At 38.4% G+C, this 22,086-nt stretch overlaps 1 protein-coding gene across 1 annotated transcript in view; it reads right to left on the minus strand.

Annotated features, from left to right (window-relative positions):
* Window positions 1–1,127: 1,127 nt before the first annotated feature.
* RFFL (ring finger and FYVE like domain containing E3 ubiquitin protein ligase) overlaps window positions 1,128–22,086 on the minus strand; it is an 85,286-nt gene continuing 64,327 nt past the window's right edge. The window contains exons 3-7 of the mRNA XM_063457224.1: window positions 16,831–17,172; window positions 15,160–15,222; window positions 9,383–9,593; window positions 4,623–4,643; window positions 1,128–3,284 (exon numbers count right to left, since the gene is read on the minus strand). Coding sequence (XP_063313294.1) covers window positions 3,106–3,284; window positions 4,623–4,643; window positions 9,383–9,593; window positions 15,160–15,222; window positions 16,831–17,172 — 816 coding nt within the window. The 3' untranslated portion in view covers window positions 1,128–3,105. The remainder of the gene's footprint in view (window positions 3,285–4,622; window positions 4,644–9,382; window positions 9,594–15,159; window positions 15,223–16,830; window positions 17,173–22,086) is intronic.

A 22,086-nucleotide genomic window follows, 5' to 3' on the forward strand; every position in this document is an offset into this window, starting at 1 on the left:
TATTTAGAAAAAAGTTATTTTCTGTCCAATTCTGGAGTGTTACTTTTAATAAAAGTGTGGTTATTGTATTGGCTTTTAGTTTTTCATAGTAGATGCATTAAAAAGTCTAATAATAAAATTATAGAAAAAAAAAACTTTTAAAATCATTTGGGTAAAAAAAAAAAAAAGTAATTTTCGGTTTCGGTTTTTGGCCACAAATTTTCATTTCGGTGCATGCCTAGCATAAAGGATGTTGGATCATTGCTAACCAGGATTATAACAAGTTCACAGCGTATTCAGAAGAGAAATGCAATAATAAGAAAGCTAGGAGAAGACGCAGAGGAGAATGCATTAATAAAACACAACTAGGACGACAATATTAACATCTAAATCATGCTATATTCTGTTTTTGTAACAAGATGGTAGAAAGTTACAGATTACTTTCAAAAGGTTTATTTTTGGTAAAATTAGTATTGCTAATCTGCAACACATAGCTCCCCAGTAAAAATATAAATGAAAAGTCTGTAACCCCCTGGAAAACTACAAGTGGGCCAAGCTGGAAACCTGTTATGAAGAGAGGCCGCCTCAGTCACGAACGATCACGATCTACTAGTGAGTTGTCTGAGATCAACTGTTAGACCACCCCAATTTTAAACTATTCAAAAAAGTGATTTCTCTCCCCCACGCATTGGCAACAGTGACACTTATGTAAAGTTATTTGACTAGAACACGGTTTACTTACTTTCTTACTTTGCTATAAAACGGTTACATCAAAAGTATATTTGCATTACAACGATTTTGTGTAAGCTGGAAATAACTAAGCCCCTATCCCTTCAATGCCTACACTGTGATTACCAAGTTTGAACTGTGCACCGCATGTAGGTGTCATTTTGCTGTATTCCCTAACCCAGGGCTTCCCAACAGGTAGATCGCCAGAGGTAGCAGAACTACACCTCCCATGAGGTCATTCTAAATGCATGCAAAGCATCATGGGAGTTGTAGTTCCACAACATCTGGGGATCTACCTGTTGGGCAGCCCTGCCATACCCTTATACAGCTTTGTATGAAATTAAAGTTGTCCCAAACAAAAATTGCAGGGAATGTATTGGTGTGTCCAGCACAAAACATTAAATCACAAAACACTCATATTCTTAATCAACTTAAAACTTTATTACAAAACAAAATAAAGCAGAACTCTTTTGTAAAAATATCCCACAACACCTGGAGCGGGTTTATTAAACTATTAATCTTTCAAAGCTTTATTTAAAATTGGAGGCACTAATGGCCAAGGGACATACTGTCCACGAAGGCACAGCACCTAACTATTAGTCCAGTTGATAAATGTAGCCCTTTTATTATTGTAGTTATTACAGGTAGCAGCTGAGAAGGTCAAGCATCATCTCAAAGGGGACTGGTACATCAGTTATGTGTATGTGGCTTAAGATCTGCTCTATTGGTTACAAAACAATACATGCTGTACCTTTGTAATATATGAAATGAACCCCACTTTATGTAGATCTGCACAGGTGTAAGACTTTACCTTAATCTAATGGTTCATAAAAAGCAATGCCAATAAAGTAAAATTACTAAAAACAAATAAGAAAATGTTTGTGCACGTCTTCATCCATGCCACCATAACAGAGACAATGCACCAGCAACAATGTTGTTTATAAATAAATGGCTGCACATTTAGTCCACTATAATAAATAAATTGGCCTCTTGTGCTTTAGAATCTAATTTATTACATTCCTGAAGAAGATGACAGGTCCCATTTGAAAGTAAACAATTGCATCTGACTGGCCATTTGCTGTAGTGCCCTCTCATGCTTCGAATATGGTTAAAAGTCTGAACATGGCACTGGGACTCAATTGGTTACTAAAAGATTTACTTGCTGCATTGGATCATAAAGCACAGGTTAGGAATATAAAAGAAAGGCAGCAGCTTTAGGTTCTGGCTGGCAATCGGAAACAAAACTAGTATCAGAAACACTGATTTCAGTAAAATATTGCTAGTGTGTGTAGCAGATGTAATTTACGTTCTTATAGCAGTGTCGTCTATCAGTTTGTTTTGTGTGTGCTTTATGAATCACTGGCTCATAATCTGAACCACTTATGTAAAATCAGGGATATCCTAATATGCACAATTTGGGATTCATTTGCAGACCTCCAACAAAAGTTATTTATTTTTTAATAATGCTTTCCTTAAATGTACTTTCAAGCGGATGTCTGAAAAACATAATTACTTTTACCTAAAAAGTACTTGATAAACACCAGTTACTTTAGCTTCCTGGTAATTTATCAATAAACAGTGCAAATGCAAAGTAATCTATCATAAAATAATTATGTCTCTTGCCAAAGAGGCGCTTTGTTTATATAGAATTATGATGATTACTTTTAAGACATTCCTATTTTCTCTGTGTTAACAAAATGCTAGGTGGTGTTATTTATTCAGAAAATAGTGCATACATTTCCCTCGTAAAAATGATTTGGCCTGAGTTTCTAATGATCGCAATAGTAAAGAAATAAGATGAGCATTACTCTTTATATATTGAACTGTAAATTAAGTTTTGTAACTAATATACCAAAGCAAATATTTTCACCAATGTAATGGCTAAGGCAATCGTGTAAGGCACTACTGAATAAAAATTACAAAACATATATATGTAACTCCAAGCTCTCAGTAGCTAGTCATTTAGTCAAAATAATATTCTTACACCAAAACTGAATAATTGATAGATACTCATAGATCACATCTGAAAATTGTTTGTCTAAAAAGCACAAGTGAATGTTGTACAGTTCCTCATAAAATGGGTCGGGCAAAGGGGCCCATTTTTGATATGATAAGACTATTCATATATATGTCAGGGATGCTTCTGAGTTTATTTGTTTTTTTTCCTCTTATGGAATTCACTGGCATTAAGAAACCACTTCATAACATACAAAACCCAGAGAGCAGAATATTCTGAAAATAAAAAGTAAGACTATCTCCACCTTGTGGTGTGATGGATGGATGCAGCTGCCTGTCCTATTTCTCATGCAGCACTCTTCCAGATATAAATGTATAGCGCAGCATAATTGTTTGTACGAGGCTGTAAATATATTACTTTATGCCCCAGAAATGGAAAAATCAGGATCGGAAGACATGTACAGCCCGCACCACATACTGGCGGCATATGGGGCATTCACTCATTCGTTTGCCACACTTTGTACAGGTCACCATGTGGCCACATTCCAGCAGAACACAGTCGATGGGGGAGTCCATGCACACCTTGCATATGTGATCATCAAGTGCTGCACCAGGATTGCCTGTAGGAAGAATTGAAATAGACATACAAATAATTAAAAAAAAAAAAAAGCCATAAAAAGGACATTTTAGTACATGGCTTTCTAATGGATGAATGCCTTCAAAAACTGGTCTTTTCTTGATCTGGTAGCACATCCAGCAGAGGCATTTTCAAATTCCCAGTAACAGAAAACTACTGAGGTTTTGAACCATCGGTGATACATAAAAAAAAAAATTAAAAAAAATTTGAAGGAACTCCGTGTTAATTTCAACTTTTAGACCAAAAGAGCTGAACTGGGAGCAAAGCAATTCAGCTATTTTGGCCTTAAGTTTAAATTTCACTTTGAATTCCTGACAATTCTCATTTTTAATAAATAACCCTGCATTTTACTGGGTGAGAAAATAGAGGTAAAACCAAGAAAGGTTCAATGTTTGGTTTGCTTACGCAGCGTTCAGCTGTATGTTTTATAAATAAATCATTTAAAGATAATGCACAGTATGAATTTAGGTACTTAGAAAAGGAGGCAAAAAAGGTGTTGTGGAAACCACCACTGCTGCCAATCACCACTACGGAAGGAAGCAGCTTAGACCATACTGGGTAATAACTTGGAAAAATTCATCAAGAAGATATAGATGAAAAATAGCATTATCCAATGGGATTTGTGATTTATGGAATATTCGATATATTTGCTAGAGAAAATCCAGATTCCATGAGGAAATGGAAGAGAGTTTTAAAATATTTTTTATAGAAGTGATGGAATTAATTTTCTGCCAGAGAAAGTGCTTTTAAATAATTTAGATACAGAAATCAATTACATAAAATTCAGCAGAAAACGTTGTGGCATAAAAAAATGATTAATCACTACCAGATAACATTTAAAAAAAAAAAAAAAAAAAAAAAAAAGTGCAATTTTAGAAAACTACAAGACCATTACCTGCCTAACATTTTCCAGATATTTGACCATGAGGACACACATTGGCAGTTTAGTTATTTTATTGATCGCCCAACTGTAAGCTCTCAAGTTACTTGGATTTTGAGTAAAAGTACTGTACACAATATATTTTGGGCTCATGGGCAGGCTGTTTCTTTCTGCACAACTATTACATTGATTTTAAACCCAAGCTGTAAATGCATTCAACTATTACAGTGCGTCCTAACATTTTCCATTTTCATAATATAAAGTTAAAATATTTTATAAAAATAAAAAAAATGAGTTTACGCAAGGATTCTCCGCAAGGTCTTTACATTACAATTTCCTAATCGTAATTTTCTTACTACTGGGTTCTTCATCCATCTAGAAGATGGTAAGATCAAGCAAGATGAAACAATTGACAAGAAACAATATAACAGTTTTTCTTACCTCCTCCTTCAGCAACTGCAACTGAAAGATAAAAAAATATATATATATATTAATACATAATTGCATAAATTCAGCACTTAAACATTAGAGCAGAAGTATTCGAAAAAGGAAGGTACAGAATATGCATTTATATTCAATTACTTTGACTTTAAAGTAAGATCACTCTTTGAAGCTAGAGACTAAGAATAAGGAGATCTATTCTGCAAATCACTTTAATGTCAGCCCTGCTTCTATACAAGATTAAGAATTAATCAGATATATGAATGAAATTTTTACAAAAACTAAATTAAACCTTGAGAAAAGGGCTACGTGAAAACAGAGAGAATTGCAATTACTGAAAACCAGCTGCAAGATATTTTACAATATTAATAAAAGTCTATATTTTATCTCACCCCATGCATTTCTATGAGGAGGTGCTGATTGGCCAAGGCAGCGTTTGACCCTGCCCTTGTCCCGTCTCCTTGACAATTTCAACCAATCCAATGGTTTCCCTACGGGGAAAGCATTGGATTTGGCTGAAATCATAAATTCTGATGTCAGCAATGAGTCAGATTGCGGTAGGGCCAGCGCGGTGCTGGAAATAAGGTAAGTTTTATTACCTTTTAAGGGGATGTGTGTTCCTGACCCTATAGTGTTCCTATAATAGTAATTATTCCTCAGCACACTACTAATTAAGTGTTCTTGCATAGCAAGACCACTTAATGTTATCTCACATATATATTATTATTCTTATTATAGCCAAATTTACCATCTAACCCCTCCCACAGTTTTTACACTACATAGACAGTAATATACCGAAATGTGCGGATTGTTCCCGATCGCGAATGGTTCACGGAATATCGTCGTTCTTGTGGTGAAATTGGTCCCATAGGAATGAATGGCAAAATGTTCAAAGCTAGAGTGGGAGATGGCAAAAGCTGAAAAATCAGGACATGATTTCTAAACTGCCACCACTCCCTCATTTTCAGGCCCACCTACACAAATCTTATATCAAAACGTTCAGCTATCCCTGCTGTCACTAAAAATATCCAGAGCTAAGCCATAGTCCTGATAGTTTTTACAATATGACCATTTGTTTGCAACTCACGCCGTCCATTGACATTCATTGAAACTCCACTCTAGCCACCTAAAATTTGAAGGGCAATTTCTAAACTGCGACTGTGCCTTCATTTCTAATATTTCAGAGACATACTATACATGTAGGTCTGGGTCTTGTGATTCTCACAATATAAATCTCTTCGCTGTAGGATTTATTTTTTTAAAATACGGCCGTTTGAAGATGGCAACCGCCAGTGAAGTGAGCAATTTGGAGCAGTTTGTTTTTAACCGCTCTTCTCTGCCCTATTTGAAATCTATTAGTTCCTGTTGGCAGTTGGTGGAATGTTCGAGGGATTTGTCCTTGCTGTAGAGTGAGTAAACCACACTCCAACCTTTCCACAGTTACTCCAGCCAACTCCAGTTGTAGACTACTGGTGGAGGCAAGAACACTTCACACAATTTCCCCAGAAATTGTAGCTTTTCTAGTTTGTATTTAGTTTTATTAAGCCAGCAAAGCAAAAAATGCAGTCATGTTTCAACACCCTTCTGTTTCTTTCTCAAGCCATCAAATAAGTGCATTTCTGTTACATATCTTCAAATTAAATTTGACCTTGGTAGCCACCACATAATGCTTGGGTGCTTGCACAATATTCAGATTGTAGGGTTGGCTTTGTGTAATATTTTTATGCTTAACAATGTAAGAACCAGGATTTCCTGGCTGATGGAAGCAGTGGAAACTACTTTATAGAAGTAAAGAATAGGAAGTGGACAAAATAGTCTCATCCTGGTGAATAGTGAAAAAGGAACACATCAGACACACTTATATGTGAATAGCTAGGAAGGGGAAAGTATTCAAGTACAGTAATGTCAAGTCTACAGAATCTATGAAGTTAAAACACAGAATGTAATAAAGCATTTAAGTTCCAACTTAAAAGACGAGTAACAAAGCGAGCTACTGGAGGAATTTGATCAAACACTATACATTTGAAAGACCATATGCAACAAAAAATAAATGGACAGATGTCTTTTCTTTCAGAGTATTAGCGAACATGATTTTGCAAACTATGTTTTCGAGGATCTAAGATCTTGGCAATCAGACCAGGGATTGCAATGATATTGGTAAGAAAAACAACGCAAATAGGCTTTACTGTCGTACGTTTCTTACCTGCATGAAGGTGTCACTGATCTTGTCAAATATATAATTGGTACTCATGTAGCATTTTAGGGAAGTCAGTTAAACAGATCAATACATCAAAGGGGAACTGCACACATAAAAATATAACTCCACGCTCCACAAAGGGAGTGGTAGTGGTAGTGGTATTATGCACACTCCCAATACTCAATCATTCCAAGCAGAGATCAGGGTACATAACACGTAAGACAAATAGCTTTAATGAAACAGTGTTGCAGGACAAGCTTTCAAATCTAAAAAGTCTTTTTCACGTCACTTGGAATACAAAAGAGAAAATGTCTTAACTTGGTTCCATTAAAGTGGTTTTTACTGCATACAACATACCTTCTATATCTGGCTATACATGAAAGCTAACTTGCTTACACACTAACTATACAAAAAGTGTAAATTCAAGTAAGGGTATTCGTATTATGTACATACAACCTAACTGAAAAAGCCAAGTCTCCTGAAAGACAATTTCCTAAACAACCTACTCAACGAAAGCCGGTACCATGCAGAGATTAATGGGTGTCAAACACTGTGTAAACCCTATCAAAGAATATTCTCAGTATGAAGAGCTTAAGATTGTATATATTTTCTCTTAAATCAAAGTTATCTGTACAAACTGTAAAAGAATGGAGGGGAACAGCAAAGCTTAGATGGTTGAAATAGGTTATAGTAAATTAGAAAAATGTGCATCTGTGTGTATATGAGAATCTGTGTAACTGTTTCAGGGTGTGCATTTATGTGTGTATGTCAGTGTGCATATGAATTTTGTGTGTATATGTCAGTTAATGTTTATGTATGCGGCAGTTTGTGTACACATCCAAGCTGTCAAATACCAACACAATATGCAAACACACCCCTGCAATCTAACACTAATATTATATACAAATACACCCCTTCACTCAAACATCAATACTACCCACAGATGTACATCCACATTTAAAATCAAACATTACATCTAAACACAACCCTGCAATGAAAACGCAAACATTACATACAAACACCAACACTACACACAAAATCACACCTGTATTTAAAATCAATCACTACATACAAACACCCCTGGCATTCAGACACAAACACAACACCCAAGTGCACCACTACATTCCAATGGCAGCAGTACATACAAAAACATGCTTACATTCAAATGCTTAAACAATGCTCACAAATACAACCCTGCAACGGTGGGCAAATGGTAGATCCCCTGCTGGCACAGAATCACTGGAGTTTCCGACAGATGGGGATCTACCTTTTAGCCATACTTGCTCTAGAGGGGGGACCAGAAAACGTACTTGCACCAGGGCCCCTACATTAGTTCCACTACTGGGATACTCAACGTAAGGTGTCTGGATGAAAGAGTGGACAAAGCTCTTCTGAGTCTATGAGTAACCAGTTGTATGCCTCTTAAACGGATTGCCATGATGTGCCAAGTATATGCATCTAAAACGGATTGCCATGGTATGCCAATTTCATGCATCTAAAACCAATTGCCATAGTGTGCCAATTTTATCCATCTAAAGCAGATTGCCATGGTGTGGCAGTTGTATGCATCTAAAACTAATTGCCATGGTGTGCCATTTTTTTGCCTCTAAAGCAGATTGCCATGGAGTGCCAGTTTCATGACTCTAAAGCAGATTGTCCTAATGTGACAATTTTATACATCTAAAGTTCATTGTCACAATGTGCCAAGTTTATTCATCTAAAGCAGATTGTAGTGTGGCTTTAAATACTTGGGTACAGGTATTTCTGCAGTGAGTTTTGAGCAGCATCAAACTTGGATATACAATTTACAATGTGGCTCATGATTATACGCCTGTATGACCTCACTGGAGTGTGACCAAACAATTGTATTTTAATACATTCATAAGACCGGTAAAGTCGTGCGATTGGAAAAGTAAAAAGTTTTGCATCAAATCTGGAGAATAATACAGAGATCTAAGGATCCCACCAAGATTCATGCAAATTTAATAATGATTTTCAATATGGATGGCTTATGCCACAAGCCCCTTCTATGCTGCCTACATCAGTAAACACCAGTGAATATTTACTTGTGACACGGAACAGATGCTTTTTCACAGCATGCTAAATCGCATTGTTCAATTCAGCAAATTTAAAAACAGGTCAAAACTGTTCTGAGAATTGTCTGTAAGGACTAGGAATGTTCTTACTGATTTGAATACTTCATACTTCAAAGTTCATGAACCTTGGTGAAGCAGGCCTTGCATAAAAAAAGCCAAACTATATAATGCTATAAGGAAGTGCTTGCCTTTGAACAACACCTACAAAGTCATTAAACTACAAAACCAGAGCGGATCCAGAGATGCGTAATAAAGAAATCCTGTTTACTGAAATGCAGATGTACTCTTAGGACTTATACACAAGTGCACAGCGTCTATGCACACTATAATTATACTATGGTATCATGCACTGCTGCTCATATGCTATAATTATACTAGCTTTGCTACACATGGTTTGCGAATTAAAGGCAAAAAACGTAAGACTGTTAAGGTTCACTGATTCTAACAGTGTAGCTGATAAATGTCACCTTTTTCCTGAAGACCCTTCTGTTCAGTGTAGAGCCGCGTAACACGTTCCATCAGCTCCCACTTTTCACAGCAACCCTTGTAATTGACAAAGTTCCTGGCCAGGATCTCCTTCAGCTGACGCACAGTTAGGTCTTCAATTTCCTCTACGCTGTGGATGTCAGAGAGTGAGGCCCTCCGCCCGGGCACTAGTACCTCTTCGGAGTCTAAGGACTGCAAATAAGAAGTACACCATAAATCATTCCAGCCCCTTTGCGAACAATAGAAAGGGAACAGAATACCCTTTTTGAAACAGTCCTCATATACAGCAGATAATTAGCAACAAGGTATTAGTTGTTGATTTACGAGAAACTAATATCTGAAGTTAAAACCTAGATCAAGGGTAGGCAACCTTTTAGTAGTATGTGCCAAAATAAGATTTTTGGATTCACTTTGCGTGACAATCCTATTTTTTAAATTGTGTTATTTATTTATGAATACAGCAGTTGCTTTGTAGCCTTGAATGTGTGTGTGTGTGGCCTGTTAAATTGTACAGTATACATTCATCAATAATTTGTGGTACTGTGTATGATACCTATGAATGTGGGCATTGTATGGGGATTCCTGGTGTAATTGTGTGCGCGGATAATATGTCACATTGTCTGTTTTGTGTATGTGTGGGGCAGCTTGGGGTATTGCATGTGAGAGGTGGCTTGTCAGGTTGTCTGCATGTATGTGGATTGTCAGCGGTGTTGTTGTTGTAAGAACTGTGTGTGTTTGTGTTATTTTATGATGGGGAGGCTTCTTATGCAGGTCTGTGTATATCTAGAAGTGTGGATGGCTTTCCTGGAGTCCAGTATGAACTTTCCTGACCAGGTACAGGTAAAGGGCAGGAGCATAGCTGTTGCGGGTTGCTCTATTCCAGCAAGGATTCTTGTGATCGGAGATAACTTTCTCTAAGTGCTGCAATGGGTAAATTAAGGATGGTCCCTCACACCTGCAATCACCACTCAGTTTGCACTAGCAAATATCTAAAGTACCATTGGGGATCCTGATAGGTCAAAGCCTGTTTGTCTCTGGCATCCTGGAGTGCCACACAAACGTACCTCTAGTGCCATGCACAGCACATGTGCCACAGGTTGCTGACCCCTGATCTAGATATTCCAGCATGGAGAAACAAGGGATGAGATACCATGCATAATCTTAAATATTCCTACCTTTGCTAATGTGTGAGCACACACTGAAAGGGTAATGTAGGTTTACATTTTCTATGGTCCTTTGGAATCTTGGACAGATTTGGTTCAATTAAATAGTGACAAGAAGAAGCACATTTACCACTTCTATAAACACACACACATATATGTACAGAAATAAGTGCATTGGTTCCCTCAAAGGTCTAGGATCCATGAGACATCAGTTTGTAGAGCCATCATTTTAAATGGCTGTTGGCAACACGGAAGAAGCATTCTGGACAGAAGCACAGCTGCAGATTTTTGCTTTGTTAATTAAATGTTAAGGTTATCTTTAGGAGTAACGTCTACTATAAGTAGAATCTGGGCTACTGGCCTTGGACATTATTATTATTATTGCCATTTATATAGCGCCAACAGATTCTGAAGTGCTTTACAATATTATGAGAGGGGGGATGTAACTATAAATAGTACAATTACAAGAAAACTTACAGGAACAATAGGTTGAAGAGGACCCTGCCCAAACGAGCTTACAGTCTATAGGAGGTGGGGTATAACACACATTAGGACAGAAAATATCAATCAAATAGGGTGGGAGTGGAGCAGAGCTGGAGGAGAGAGTAAAGGAGAGAGCAAGAGACAGGTATGTAAGGTAGAGGTTACGCTAGGAGGCCATAAGCTTTCCTAAAGAAAAGGTTTTAAGACCAGGTTTTAAGACCCTTCTTAAACGATTGAAGACTAGGGGAGAGTCTGATGGGGGTAGGAAGGCTATTCCATAGGAAAGGAGCCGCCCGCGAGAAGTCCTTCAAGCGCGAGTTGGCCGTACGGGTGCGAGCAGCGGTCAGGAGGTGGTCACGGGCAGAGCGGAGGGAATGAGGAGGGGCATACCTATGGATCTGTGAAGAGATATAAGACAGGCAAGAATTGTTTAGGGCTTTAAATGTATCGGTTAGCACTTTGAATTGACTCTTATAGGATACAGGGAGCCAATGTAAGGACTGGCAGAGGGGAGAGGTGTGAGAGGACCGACTAGAGAGGAAAATCAGTCTGGCGGCGGCATTCATTACAGACTGTAGCAGGGCAATATGGATTTTGGGGAGACCAATCAGGAGAGGGTTACAGTAATCCATGCGGGAAATTACTAGAGCATGGACAAGCTCCTTGGTAGCATCTTGTGTAAGAAAGGGGCGGATGCGGGCTATGTTTTTAAGTTGGAACCTACAGGATTTGGCAACAAACTGGATGTGAGGCTCAAAGGTGGGGCCAGAGTCATGGACACTGATGTCGTCATGTTTCTGGCAGAGTCAAGTATGACGCCAAGACAGCGCGCTTGCAAGGATGGACTTATGTGGATATCACTGACTTGAAGGGAGAGCGAGAGAGGAGGATCAGTATTAGGAGGAGGAAAGACAAGGAGTTCAATTTTAGAGAGATTGAGTTTCAGAAAGCGTGAGGACATCCAGTCAGAGATGGAAGAAAGGCAAGCAGTGACGCGTTGCAGGACGGCAGGGGAGAGGTTTGGGAAGGAGAGGTATATCTGAGTGTTATCAGCGTACAGGTGGTAGTGGAATCCAAAAGAGGCAATACATTTGCCAGGAGGCAGTATAAAGAGAAAATAGAAGGGGACCAAGGACAGAGCCTTGAGGAACTCCAACTGAGACAGGACGAGGGGAGGAGGTATCCTTGGAAAAGGAGACACTGAATGAGCGTTGGGAGAGAGGAAAACCATAAGAAGACAGAGTCACAGAGACCGAGTGATTGAAGAGTTTGAAGGAGGAGAGCATGATCAACGGTGTCAAATGCAGCAGAGAGGTCAAGGAGAATTAATATAGAGTAGTGACCTTTCATTCTTGTAATCCATGTCCACTGGAGTTACAGTTGCATTTATTATCTTACATTAAAATCGATATGGACAGGTTTCTCAAACCAATTCAACCAATAGGAGGTGTATGAGCAGGAAATATGGCTTGAATTGCCAAGACTGAAACAAAGTTCAGATACTGCAACAAACCGTGCTACGGGAAAATTAGCAACTAAATAAACACAACTGAATAAAAGTTCCAAGATTATAATATCGCCATATATCAAAATATAATCTACAACGTTGCTCCTGGTATGGGCTTTGTATTATACCCTTATAATAAATGTTGACAGCTGCTGACAATGGATGACGTACAGAACTGCTGGTCTAACTACTAGTTTTCAGCATCACATATCAAAAAGGAAGGCACTTCAGTCTAGCAAAAATTTTAAAATGAAATGCAGGTGCTTGGTATATACTTCAACCTGTGGCAATATTTTATCAATTCTAAAGCCATTCTATAGAATAATAAACTCCCTGTACTTAGTTTTAGATACTGATGTGTGCAAGACCAAATTAAGAGCCCATTGGGCCTGGTGCTGACAATTATGATGGGCCTAATTACAGAATCTTATTGACCTAAAACACTAAAATAGTTTTAACTTCCAAGCGTCATGTTTCTGGCAGAGGTAGTGCAGGAGGGAAACTCATAGGATGTAGCTATAAGAAAACACATACTTAATCCTAATCTCTCGCTTTCATCTTTCCAGTAAATTCATACCCCCCAATACCAGTGTCCGGTGAAGCAGGATGTCTGTGAGCTGGGTGAAATGTTGGGCCACTGACACGAATCACGTAACCAGAACCGCTAAAAGGGTAAACATGCCCAAAAAGGGTAAGTGTCTGCATGGAAGGCCAACTAAGGGCAGACAGCACACTGAGCTTGGCATAAATGCATTTAATGATGCATTTGATCCACACTTTCTAAGGACAGTCCTCTAACACTCACTTGTCCACTCCTCACCTTCTTACTAGCAAGCAGAAGCTCCTGTTATACAGTCTGTGACAGAGAAAAGGTGGATTTAGTGAATGTAGAAGAAAGAAAGCATGCCACAGTGTTAGAGAGACTGAAGTAGCAAGAGCATTTGCATGGTGCACAAAGTCAGCTTTACATTAAAAGAGCACTATAGTGCCAGGAAAACAAATTCCTTCTCCTGGCCCTATAGGGTCATTAGCCCCCCCCCCCCCCCCCCCACTCTCAGGGCCCCCCTCACGCTGGTGTTAAAACCCCTTTAGCCACTTGCCTTTCTCCAGCACCGGGCTCCCTCTGTGCTGGGGAACTCTCCTCCCTCTGCCGAAGTCAGAACCGAATGCGCATGCGCGGCAAGAGCATTTCGCACGCACATTCAAACCGCCCATAGGAAAGCATTACTCAATGCTTTCCTATGGACGTCCAGCGTCTTCTCACTGTGATTTTCACAGTGAGAATCGCGGAAGCGCCTCTAGCGGCTGTCAGTGAGACAGCCACTAGAGGCTGGATTAACCCTCAGTGAAACATAGTAGTTTCTCCGAAACTGCTATGTTTTCAGCTGCAGGTTTAAAACTAGAGGGACCTGGCACACAGACCACTTCATTGAGCCAAAGTGGTCTGGGTGCCTATAGTGGTCCTTTAACTAATTTTATTGTCAGTCAGTCCACATAGGTTTTATTCCCCTACATAACAAAATACAAAAAAGTAATATTGTGTATTCAGGCGCTTACGATAGATAATAGTGGAGAAAATTGTGCCGCTACCACCAGTGCGCAATCCTCTCACAACTTAGCACAAATACATAAAATGTGATGGTAGACTGAATGGTTAATGAACCGACACCAGTCAATAGGTGGAGCGCTCAAAGTGAGGTAACTCACCCCCTCTTGGGCTGTTTGAATAACCTAGAGGTGGGGATGAGATAAAAAGCCATATCGTAGAATACGTTTGGGTGATAATGGAGTGGTAATAAAAGATATGAACCCACTCACGTGGTTCTGAGCCTTAGCAGGATAGGCTCAGATCACTTAGGCAGTTCCCCTACATCCCTTTTAAGTTTCGTTAGGTAAGAGCATGTGAAGATTAGTAAAGTTAAAAAAAAAAAATTAAAAAAAAACAGCCTTTATGTTAATCCAGCCCTGGATGTGTGTCATCTTCCAAAACGATAAGGGGGTGCGTTGGATTTTCATTTTTACTGTACTTATTGGCCCCAAGCAGCACCCCATTTAAGCATGTTCAGGTGAGTGCAGTCAGCCTCTTGTTTTCCCATATATATACATATATATATTTAGGAGTCTAGCCAGTTCCTTGGTTTTGCACCCCTCCCTGTCACAGGTGCCTCATCTCAGGACCCTATTTAGCCTTGTACTGCAGAGAACTCGAGATGGAAGGATTTCCCCAAGTGAGTAGCTCATTTAGTAGACAGTTGGTTGTTAGAGTAGGACCTGCCAAAGATGGGGTACATTGACGTTGTGGCAGGCTTATGCAATGTATGATCATATAATGTAACTAAATCCCCATTATTTTTTGCCTAGATTAGGTGTTTTTAATAAAACTAGCAACTTTTGTCAGCACCAAAGTAGCTGTTTAGTAGATAAGGGAGTGCGCTGGATTTTAATTTTTACAATCTTCCAAAACGATGACAGATTACAAAATTAAAGTGATGCATTTGTGCCAGGGAACAAAGCTTCAATGACTCATGCCAAAGAAATTCTGATATATAAAGGAGGTATCGACTATTAAACAAAATTACCATACATACACACACGCACACAGTACCTCAGTCTCTTGTTCCGCCATCAAATCTTCTCCATCCTCTGAAGGAGTTGTACTGCTATTTTCCTACAACAAGGAAAGTGTGAGTGAAATGCATCAATAACATACAGAATAAAAAAAATACACACACAAAAAAAATCTGAATACTACTCTTAGGTGCTGTATTAAAAAACAATTCCTAAGGAATTTAGGAAAGCACATACGTATATACACACAGGCCATTTTTAGAATGACTTAAGTTAGCATGGAAAGGCTTTCAAAAAGACTCAACTAATTTTGTAAAATTATAATTGTGACATTATTTCAGTTTTTTTACTTAAGCTATTTAAAATGAACACGATACAATGAATGAAGAGACCATATGCGCTATGGCTAAAATGTCTCATAGAATTTTTTTACCATCTACTTTAAGTCTAAGCTGAATTTAAGTCTTAAAGAGACACTGAGCACTAAAATCACAACAGTTTAATGAAGTGATATTAGCGCAAAGAGTTTATCTCTGGGGATTCTCATTTGTTAACCCCCTCCTTTCTGTGAAAAGGCAATGTTAACAATTGTCCCCATTGACACCTCTCACGGCCATCACTTGAGGTGCTTCTTATTACGCACCTGAAATCTGTGATTGACCTTCCACATCTTGCTTTCTCTGCAAGAAGACTATAAAATGCTCCCCACAGGCACATTAGGAGAGAGCATCTGAGGAGCTGCTGAATATCGCAGCAATGCGATCAACTTGCATGTGGTGTAAGCCCCTAATGCTGCTCTATGACGTAAACTCAATGATCTCGGCTGGGGCATAGTAGTGCGACCAGTGCAGCGTGGGATGATGTATAAGTAATAGGCTTTATTTCAGGCTAATGAGGTGGATCGTGAATCAAATGATTCCGAAAAAAACCTCTAATTTCTAGAAAACCACAAAATACATATTTATTGTTTCTTACATTAGTTTGCTTCTTTAAATTCAGGTGTTTCTCCCAACAGAGGTATTTTGACCCTAACTATTCAATCAAAGCCCTTGTTAGTTGATTTCATAGAATGTGACGGCAGATAAGAACCATTCGGCCCATCTAGTCTGCCCAGTTTTCTAAATACTTTCATTAGTCCCTGGCCTTATCTTATAGTTAGGATAGCCTTATGCCTATCCCACGCATGCTTAAACTCCTTTACTGTGTTAACCTCTACCACTTCAGCTGGAAGGCTATTCCATGCATCCACTACCATGCATGAATAACTTTCATGCATGGTAGTGCACGATTTATTACTAAACCTGGGGAGAACAGTCTAGTTATCTCTTTTCCTTGCTTAACAGGATGCAACCAACATAAAATGCCAGATAATATGAGGTCATAGAATTACATAACCATACACGGAAAATCCCTAAATCTTATTCAAGTTTAAATATGCTTAATTTTAACGCAGTTTAGCACCTCTAGTGTATGGATGATTATTTTTGGTTCTGACCCTTTCATTATAAAAGAGGTACTAGCATGGTCTCGATGGAATAAAACAAAACAAAATATAAAATGTTAATATTTGTGCTCTGTTCACAATAAGAAGAAAGGTACATATATAATTCTAAAATCATATGTGATTTTTGCATCTTTGACATATCAGATATCACAACATTTCCAAACTTTTGAAATATATTAATTGACACAGTCTATGCACACTCACCGTTTGTGGTTGTTGTGAGGGAGCAGGACCTTCATCATGATCAGCTCTGTTCTGATTGGATGTAAACTGTGGAATATCAGAACTTGGAATATCAGTATGATTCACTGTTGGTCTCTGGTTCAACACCAGCTGTATCAAGTCATCCTTCTCTCGACATAGATCAGTAGATATGCCTCTCATAGATAAATAATCCCTCAAGTCTTTCACCTTCATCTTCAATAACTCTTCACGGGAGAAAAAAGTTGAGCGGAACTTCCAGCAGAGTTGACATATGGGTTGACTACCATTTACTTGGGAAAAACACGATCCACAAAAGTTATTCATGCAATCCATGCAAGGGCTCTATAAAGATAGGAAGGAGAATAAAAAATGATGCCTACATATAACTTGGAAATTGTTAGTAATACTAACTACAGCACACTTTATATTCATCTGAAGGAGTGTATGCCATTCACTGTGGCCAAGGATAACCTGTGAGTCATCCAGCTTAACATATGCCCTTTAGAATGGCAGGTGCGTGATGTAATGTGAAGCTTTGTTGTATAATCATTGCAATTTTGTATTACACTGGAAAGATCATCTCTGTCTTCTACCATTATGATAATCACAACAAAAAAGCATATATTTATACATCTGCAAAGAAGGTTTGAAATGGACTGTAGAAATGCTGGACAAAATACAATAAGCAGAACGAAGAACAGATGACCTATACAGCTTAACCAATCAAAACCATTCTTTCCACATGTCAACTGCACATCAACTCATATCAGACACACTCACAGTCGGTCTAGAAACAAAAAGCTATTTTGTTTTCTATGCGAGATACAGCAGCCCCAGAAAATCATTTAATCCTTCTGAAGTACTTATAGTCCGTGTACTGCCCTTATATGTGGGGCAATACCAAGTGCGATTTGGCAATGTGGCATGCTATGTATTTATATTGTTATGGATAGTACTGATCCCTGGGTTTTAATGGATTATAAAATAGCTTTAAAAACACATAACGTCTGATGAATATCATTTACATCTTATATGTGTTTTACTGCTAGTTTGCTGGAGTCAACACTTTTCATATTCTATTTTGTTTGCTTTGCAAATTACCTACTGTCACCAATCATACCGTCTAGCTGTGCAACATATCTTATTTTCTCTTGCTTTGTATCTTCGGAAGTATAAAATAAACTACACTCACTTTCATGATCTGTATTCTAGAGCTATTGTCACTATTTATTTACTGTAAATGAGGCATTTGATTGGTGGGCTTCTTAATCCATTTGCCTCAAAGCTTCTCCCACTTCTTCATTGGACAATGATCATCAAGCTCCATACGAAGCTTGGGAAAAGAGTTGGTAAACAAGGCTTTGAAGGAAGAGGCTGTTCAGTTGCAGGAATAAAGGTAAGTTACGTGGTTTTATTTTTTTGTTTCTTTTTCGCTTTTCACTTTATTTTTAAAATGGGGCATAGTCTTAATGAGATACAACTTAAAATACAGATGGCAAAAATAAAAATAAAAAATAGCACGTAGTATCCCTGTAAATTTTATTTTATTGAGAGCCCTGTTACCCTGTTTCATGTTGGGTAGGTCAACACTTAAAAAAAATTACAATTCCTTGCTTTAAAGGACAACTGTCACCTGGAACCTTTTTTTTTTTTTTCCATTTCATCAAAGTTTTGAAAGGAAATATATATTTTTTTTTTTTTTTTTTTTTGTAAATATAATTTTTATTATTTTTGGAATAAGTATTGTCAAACGTAGAAATTTAACATGGAGACACGCAGGTCTCTAGCTCACATATGTATACATGGGCACGCAGGCCCGTTTATCGTCTGTTCTTAATTTTGGCTCGCAGGCCTCAAGTGATCTCCATAAGTAAAATGTTAACCCCTTAAGGACTGGACTTTTTTTGCGATGTTGTACATTTGCGACCAGGCATCTTTTTGACACTTTTGTGGTGTTTGTGTTTAGCTGTAATTTTCCGCTCTCTCATTTACTGTTCCCATACAAATTATATATTGTTTTTTTCAGGACAAAAGGGGCTTTCTTTACATACCATTATTTATATAATCTCATCTAATTTAATTTAAAAAAAATGAAAAAATATGATGAAAAATTGAAAAAAATACACGTTTTTTGAATTTTATGTGAAAAATCTTTTACTCATCTACAAAAGCGAATGAAAAAAACTGCTAAATAGATTCAAAATGTTGTCCTGAGTTCAAAAATACCCAGTGTTTACATGCTTTTTGCTTTTTTTTTGCATGTTATAGGGCTATAAGTACAAGTAGGAAATTGCGGTTTCAAAACATACATTTTTTAAATGTATCAATAGTGACATTGTAACACTGTTATCTGTCATAAATTGCTAAATAACACCCCACATGTACATATTTTTTTAAAAGTAGACAACCCAGGGTATTCAATATGGGGTATGTCCAGACTTTTTTAGTAGCCACTTAGTCGCAAACACTGGCCAAAGTTAGCGTTCATATTTGTTTGTGTGTGAAAAAAGTAAAAAACTAAATTGAACGCTAATTTTGGCCAGTGTTTGTGACTAAGTGGTTACTAAAAACGACTGGACTTACCCCATTTGCAATACCTTGGGTTGTCTTCTTTTGCAAATGGTATGCCATCATGGGGGTAATTCTCATTCCTGGGCTACCATATGCTCTCAAAGGCAACGTAACCAACCTGGCCATTTTCAATGTAAAAATATTTGACCTATATATTTGACCCTGTAACTTTCAAAACGCTATAAAACCTGTACATGGGGGGTACTGTTATACTCAGGAGACTTTGCTGAACACAAATATTAGTGTTTCAAAACTGGAAAATGTATCACAACAATTATATCATCAGTAAAAGTGCTGTTTGTGTGTGAAAAATGCAAAAAAAGTCACTTTCACTGACAATATCATCGCTGTGATATGTTTTACTGTTTTGAATCACTAATATTTGTGTTCAGCGAAGTCTCCCGAGTAAAACAGTACCCCCCATGTACATGTTTTAGGGTGTCGTAGAACGTTACAGGGTAAAATACAGTGATAGCAAATTAAATTCTCTGGTCTTTCGGCCTGGGTTGGCAGGCAGGTCCCTTAAATTGCAATCAATAAAATAACTTAATTATGTAAAAATATTACCTAAATACGCACGTAGAATTTAAATATATATGCATATTTATATATTTGAAGTCTACGTGTATATTTATATAATTATTTATGTAATTTTGTATATCGACATATGAATAGTTCGCATTCTTTTTATTTATTTAAATATACATAGATATATATACAATTTCATTCTAAGTGTATTTTGATATAAATATATATATATTAATATCAAAATACAGTTAGAATAAAATTTCGGATAGATATATAATTTTTTTTCAATTTTTTATTATTATTTTTAATTTTTTTAATTTAATTTAAATTATTTATTATTCGTATTTTATAATAATATATATATACAATATATATAGTTATTATATATATTATATATATACGTGTGTAAATTAATTATAAGTGTATTTTTATATTAATATATGTACATATTAATATAAAAATACACTTAGCATGACATTATATATATGATATATAGACATATATTATATAGGTATAATATATGTCTATATATCATATATATACACATATATAATAATATATTTTTTTTTTATTAACTATAACTTTAAATTTTTCTATGATTTTACACTTGCAGGGAGACTGCCTGTCAGCACAGACAGTCCCCCTGCAGGCAGAGTCTAGGACACCTATTGTGACCATGTGGTCGCCCTGTTGGGCGATCACATGGCCCCAGGGGTCCTAAACCGCCATGGGGAGACTGTCTGGGCTGCAGGCAGTCTCCCCACACCGGGAGCACCGCCGATCGCCGCCGGGGGAACGACGGCGATCGGGTAAGTACATTTTAAATTTAGGACGGTTCAGGACCGTCGTCGGTCGGCAACGCAAAAATGCCGATGACGGTCCTGAACCGTCCTGCGTCCTCAAGGGGTTAATAGAGAGACAGACCGATCTCAGTAGGATGCTATTATATTCGACATATCTAGACGTTTCAGGTCTCTGGAACGGCAGCTCATAGGAAAACCTTTACTACCCCTGGTTTGGTTAACACTCTGTTTCATGATGTTTGTGGAACAGCTATTTTCGCGCGGCTTGGCCGTGCCTGTCCCAGTCCCATCTGTGCTCTCTCGGAGTGTCTGGTTAGAGGTGTCGGTTATCGTCGGCCTGCCTATGGCAACCGTTACCTGTGCTAGCTTCTAGGTCGGTCCGCTACTCCCGTCAGGCCTGTCTGTTATTTCCAGGTCGTGGACTTGGTCCTTCTTGGTCGGGGTGAGTGGGAGAGGTCGAGGATAGAGGGTTAGGGTCATGGAATTAGGGGGGGGGTGTCGGGTGCGTCTGTAGTCCCTTATGGTTCGTTTCTGTCTATCAGTCTCAAGCGGTCCATAAAGTCTGGTTTCGAGGTCTGTAATATCCAGTGTGTCCATGTGTTAAAGTATGTCTGTTGTGTGTTTGCTGCTGTGTGTTGGAATTCCTCTAGGATTCGGAGGTCTTCCATATGGGCGAACCAGGTGGTCAGTGGTGGGGTTGTGGTTTGTTTCCAATATTTGGGGATAATGGATTTGGCCGTGTTCAGTATTCGTATGGACAGTGATTTTTTGTATGCGGATCTTGGTATCTTAGTATGGTGCAGGAGCATTTCTGCAGGTTTAAGGGGGGGTGGGTCATCTGAGAACAGTTGCAGCATTTTGTGGATTCCCTGCCAGAACGGGATGATTCCCTTGCATTCCCACCAAATGTGCATGTGTGTGCCCCTTGCCTCTTCACATCTCCAGCATTGTGGAGAGTGTGTCGGGGAGATCGCGTGTAGAGTCGTTGGCGTGCGGTACCAGTGTGTCATGATTTTGTATGCCGTGTCCTGAGTCTTGCTATAGCTAGCGCAGTGGTGTGTGAGGTAGCAGATTTTTCCCCATGCCACTTCGTCCAGTGTGTGCCCTAGTGCCTCCTCCCATTTTCCCATGAAGCCTGGTGTGGTCGTTGGTGTGTGAGTCAGTAGTAGGTTGTATAGAAAAGAGACGCCATGTGCTAATGGTTGGGGTTCCAGGCATTCCCTTTCGAATGCTGTGGGGGTTCTCGTGAGCGATGTGCCCTGAGGGAGTGTGGCAATGTAATGGCATAGCTGTCGGTATTTGAATTGCGTCAGGAATGTGATTGGTGTCTCTCCTCTAAGCTCCCTTAGGGTTT

The sequence above is a fragment of the Pelobates fuscus genome, chromosome 1 (assembly GCF_036172605.1).
Source record: "Pelobates fuscus isolate aPelFus1 chromosome 1, aPelFus1.pri, whole genome shotgun sequence".
In the NCBI taxonomy this organism is placed as follows: domain Eukaryota; kingdom Metazoa; phylum Chordata; class Amphibia; order Anura; family Pelobatidae; genus Pelobates; species Pelobates fuscus.